This window comes from Mizuhopecten yessoensis, unplaced genomic scaffold (assembly GCF_002113885.1).
Source record: "Mizuhopecten yessoensis strain PY_sf001 unplaced genomic scaffold, ASM211388v2 scaffold10809, whole genome shotgun sequence".
Lineage (NCBI taxonomy): Eukaryota > Metazoa > Mollusca > Bivalvia > Pectinida > Pectinidae > Mizuhopecten > Mizuhopecten yessoensis.
Genome location: NW_018408732.1, coordinates 107,127 through 112,521, shown reverse-complemented (window position 1 = coordinate 112,521; position 5,395 = coordinate 107,127). Strand labels below are relative to the sequence as shown.

Sequence of the window (5,395 nt, the reverse complement as noted above, 5' to 3'; positions counted from 1 at the left end):
TGGTTGATTTAGGTCCCGTAACGACTCATTGCCATTATATTATGGTTGATTTAGGTCCCGTAACGACTCATTGCCATTATATTATGGTTGATTTAGGTCCCGTAACGACTCATTGCCATTATATTATGGTTGATTTAGGTCCCGTAACGACTCATTGCCATTGTATTGTGGTTGATCTAGGTCCCGTAACGACTCATTGCCATTATATTTTGGTTGATTTAGGTCCCGTAACGACTCTTTGCCATTATATGTTGGTTGATTTAGGTCCCGTAACGACTCATTGCCATTATATTTTGTTTGTTTTAGGTCCCGTAACGACTCATTTCCATTATATTTTGGTTGATTTAGGTCCAGTAGCGACTCATTGCCATTATATTTTGTTTGTTTTAGGTCCCGTAACGACTCATTTCCATTATATTTTGGTTGATTTAGGTCCCGTAACGTCTCATTGCCATTATATTTTGGTTGTTTTAGGTCCCGTAACGACTCATTGCTTGTTCTAGGTCCTGTTACGCCTCATTGACATTGTATTGTGGTTGATCTAGGTCATGTAACTACTCATTGCCATTGTATTGTGGTTGATCTAGGTCCTGTAAAGACTCATTGCCATTGTATTGTGGTTGATCTAGGTCCTGTTACGCCTCATTGACATTGTATTGTGGTTGATCTAGGTCCTGTAATGACTCATTGACCTGAACTATGAGCTATTATTCCTGTTAAATAGGAATTGTTTACAATTGAATCCTTAAAGAAATTTCATGATATTGAACACTGATGTTACTCATTGAATCTTGAGTTGTAGAAGATTCTCCTGCAATCTATTTAGTTTAACAATTGGAGCGAGTTTTCTAAGGGATACGGAATGAACTATTTCAATGCAGCTTTTCACATCCAGTTGGTGGATGATGAATGTGTTTATACACGATGTCCTTGGGCCTGTATCCCTTGGATTTTATATAGGATGGGTTGTCAACAAATATACATGATTTATTCAATTGTTAACATCCTAAACTTAAACAGACAATGCTTGAATATTGAATAGTTAAAGATATTTATTTCACAAGCGAAATTAGAGTTATCTCCCCTACATCATTTATTTGGATTGTTATGACAGAACATATGTAACGTTTTCAATTGTTGGAAAGGTCTTAAATAGTACTAGCCTGATGTGCACTCTAACTGACATATACATAGTCAATAAATCTGTTGAAATTGAAAATTGAGTGCAGTGTTTCTTGTTTACCCATGTAGGTGAACATGTCTGTAAATCATATGTCAGTGAGGCGCAACCTAGCAGAGGATCAGCAGCAGTACCAGTCTTAGGAACTTTGCTGGCATTATCAATCATTGCAAATTTGATGACTGTTATATACTTGATAAGGTAACTGATATACTTGATAAAATAGTACATTAGAAAATATAAGAGAAGAGATATGATATAAAAATTTGTATTGTTTCCAAAGTTACATTAATCAATTGGTTTATCTTTTATCATTATTTAAATTTAAGATAAAAGGTTTATTTATTATCCCAGGGAAACAGAAGTTACTTAATAATAGTGACAGGTCCCCTGTCTGCATTGCCTTGATTCTATTTACAACAGGTACCGACGGTCAAAACCTCAGGGGAAAGCAGATGTTGACAATGGTAAAGTATTATCTAACATGCTATTCGTCGCCTTATAAAACCATAAAGTGGCTGACGCCAAAGTAATATCTAGTATTTTGTAATATCTACGTTGATAGATTATAACGAATTGATAGCCAGGTAAAGAACAAATTTTATAGAATAAGTAAGTGTTTCTAAAACACGTATCAAGTTTTGCTATATCTTTCGGTTTTAAGCCAACGTTGTCACTTAATTAACTGAACGTCATCAGCTCTTACAATACTACTCAAATGACAAGTATCCTTCACTTGCTAGAAATGTATTTCTCATATGTACATTTTACCAACACTGTCTATTTGAGTATAGTCCCTTTAATTGCTAGTACAGTATTACTCAAATGAATATAGTACATGTACTTTCACTTACTAGTACAGTATTGCACAAATGAATATAGGTCATGTACCTTCACTTACTAGTACAGTATTGCTCAAATGAGTATAGTATCTTCACTTACTAGTACAGTATTGCTCAAATGAATATAGTACATGTACTTTCACTTACTAGTACAGTATTGCACAAATGAATATGGGACATGTATCTTCACTTACTAGTACAGTATTGCTCAAATGAATATAGGTCATGTACCTTCACTTACTAGTACAGTATTGCTCAAATGAATATAGGACATGTACCTTCACTTACTAGTGCAGTATAGCTCAAACGATTATAGTACGTATACCTTCACTTACTAGTACAGTATTGCTCAAATGAGTATATTACCTTTACTTATTAGAACAGTATTACTCGAGTGATAAAAAAAACGTTACATGGCAAGGGTGATAACAATACTTTACATGGCAAGGGTGATAACAGTACGTTACATGGCAAGGGTTATAACAATACGTTACATGGCAAGGGTGATAACAATACGTTACATCACAATCGAAAAACGTTACATGGCAAGGGAGATAACAATACGTTACATGACAAGGGTGATAACAATACGTTACATGACAAGGGAGATAACAATACGTTACATGGCAAGGGTTATAACAATACGTTACATGGCAAGAATGATAACAATACGTTACATGACAAGGGTGCTAACAATACGTTACATGACAAGGGTGATTACAATACGTTACATGGCAAGGGTGATAACAATACGTTACATGGCAAGGGATATAACAATACGTTACATGGCAAGGGTGATAACAATACGTTACATGACAAGGGTGATAACAAAACGTTACATGACAAGGGAGATAACAACACGTTACATGACAAGGGTGATAACAACACGTTACATGACAAGGGTGTTAACAACACGTTATATGATCAGGGATATAACAATACGTTACATGACAAGAGAAATAACAACACGTTACATGATCAGGGAGATAACAATACGTTACATGACAAGGGAGATAACAACACGTAACATGGCAAGGGTGATAACAACACGTTACATGACAAGGGTGATAACAACACGTTACATGACAAGGGTGATAACAACACGTTACATGGCAAGGGAGATAACAACACGTTACATCACAATCGAAAAACGTTACATGACAAGGGAGATATCAATACGTTACATGACAAGGGAGATAACAACACGTAACATGGCAAGGGTGATAACAACACGTTACATGACAAGGGAGATAACAATACGTTAAATCACAAACGAAAACGTTAAATGACAAGGGTGATAACAACACGTTAAATGACAAGGGTGATAACAATACGTTACATGGCAAGGGAGATAACAATACGTTACATGACAAGGGTGATAACAATACGTTACATGGCATGGGTGATAACAATACTTTACATGACAAGGGAGATAACAATACGTTACATGGCAAGGGAGATAACAACACGTTTAATGGCAAGGGTGATAACAATACGTTACATGACAAGGGTGATAACAATACGTTACATCACAATCGAAAAACGTTACATTACAAGGGAGATAACAAAACGTTACATGACAAGGGTGATAACAATACTTTACATGGCAAGGGAGATAACAATAAGTTTAATGGCAAGGGTGATAACAATACGTTACATGACAAGGGTGATAACAATACGTTACATCACAATCGAAAAACGTTACGTTACAAGGGAGATAACAAAACGTTACATGACAAGGGTGATAACAACACGATACATGATAAGGGAGATAACAACACGTTACATGACAAGGGAGATAACAACACATTACATGACTAGGGAGATAACAAAACGTTACATGACAAGGGAGATAACAAAACGTTACATGACAAGGGAGATAACAAAACGTTACATGACAAGGAAGATAACAACACGTAACATGACAAGGGAGATAACAAAACGTTACAGTAAGGGAGATAACAACACGTTACATGACAAGCGAAATAACAAAACGTTACATGACAAGGGTGATAACAACACGTTACATGACAAGGGAGATAACAACACGTTACATGACAATGGAGATAACAATACGTTACATGACAAGGGAGATAACAACACGTTACATGACAAGGGAGATAACAACACGTTTCATCACAATCGCAAACGTTACATGACAAGGGAGATAACAACACGTTACATGGCAAGGGAGATAACAACACGTTACATCACAATCGAAAAAAAAACCCAACTACATCCACATATTTTCTCTAACTTTGTAAGGATTTTTTTCTCTGACTTCCAGGCTTTGAAGTACCTGAATCGGTGTATGACCAGTTAGACTCTGCTTCAAGACAGTCTGCAAACATATATGATACGACATCACCTATGTAGTGTTATACTGCATCAGTTGCAGAAGTTTGTTTGGTATAAGTCTTGTTTTTAAGAATAGCGTATTCGAGGATATATTGATAGTTACATTCTAAACTAACTCAATTTACAACAGGAATAAGGCATTGTTCACAGTTTAATCGTAATATTAATATCTCATGTAGCGCCAAAATAGTACAGCTTTGTTATACTTTGCCTTTTGAAATTTGAGTTAATCACGACGCTTTTTCTGGTACAAAATGTATAGTTTTTAAATATATATTATGTGATACGATTTGCTTGTATAAAATTCCTTTTTTTTCATGTGTATCATCATTTTAATAGGCTTTATCATTTATGAACCTAATTGATTTCGTGCTATATACGTATTTTGCTGTTCTGTTTAAACACACAAGTGTATTCATTAATTACATATATATTTTCATTCAGTCAAAAACAAATGTTGAGGTTTGTAATCATCTGACACCCGGTATATTGATTGCACAAATTGATGTTGCGTTGAATATTTTTTGTAAAATAATAACGTAAATTGTATTTATTGTACATGTACCATTGTCCATCATTTGAAGATAAAGATTTGATAAGTTATATCGTTGTTTGTATTTTGTACTCATTTATACATGTATTAAATAGAACATTAAAAAACAACATCCACTAACACAAGGTCAAGGTGAGAACTCAACACGGGGAGGCAAAATTGCCAAACATAGCACAAAAGGTCAAGGTGAGAACTCAACACGGGCGAGGCTAAAATAGCCAAATATAGCACAAAAGGTCAAGGTGAGAAGAGAACTTAACACGGGCGAGGCAAAAATAGCCAAACATAGCACATAAGGTCAAGGTGAGAAGAGAACTTAACACGGGCGAGGCTAAAATAGCCAAACATAGCACACAGGGTCAAAGTGAGAACTCAACACGGGCGAGGCTAAAATAGCCAAACATAGCACAAAAGGTCAATGAGAGCGCACGGCTCGTAATGGACGCGGGCTTTGAGCGCCGT

General features: G+C 35.7%; 1 protein-coding gene across 1 annotated transcript in view; it reads left to right on the top strand.

Annotated features, from left to right (window-relative positions):
* LOC110462587 (receptor-type tyrosine-protein phosphatase eta-like) overlaps positions 1-4,958 on the top strand; it is an 80,291-nt gene extending 75,333 nt beyond the window's left edge. The window contains exons 20-22 of the mRNA XM_021516597.1: positions 1,252-1,381; positions 1,604-1,647; positions 4,310-4,958. Coding sequence (XP_021372272.1) covers positions 1,252-1,381; positions 1,604-1,647; positions 4,310-4,398 — 263 coding nt within the window. The 3' untranslated portion in view covers positions 4,399-4,958. The remainder of the gene's footprint in view (positions 1-1,251; positions 1,382-1,603; positions 1,648-4,309) is intronic.
* Positions 4,959-5,395: the final 437 nt, after the last annotated feature.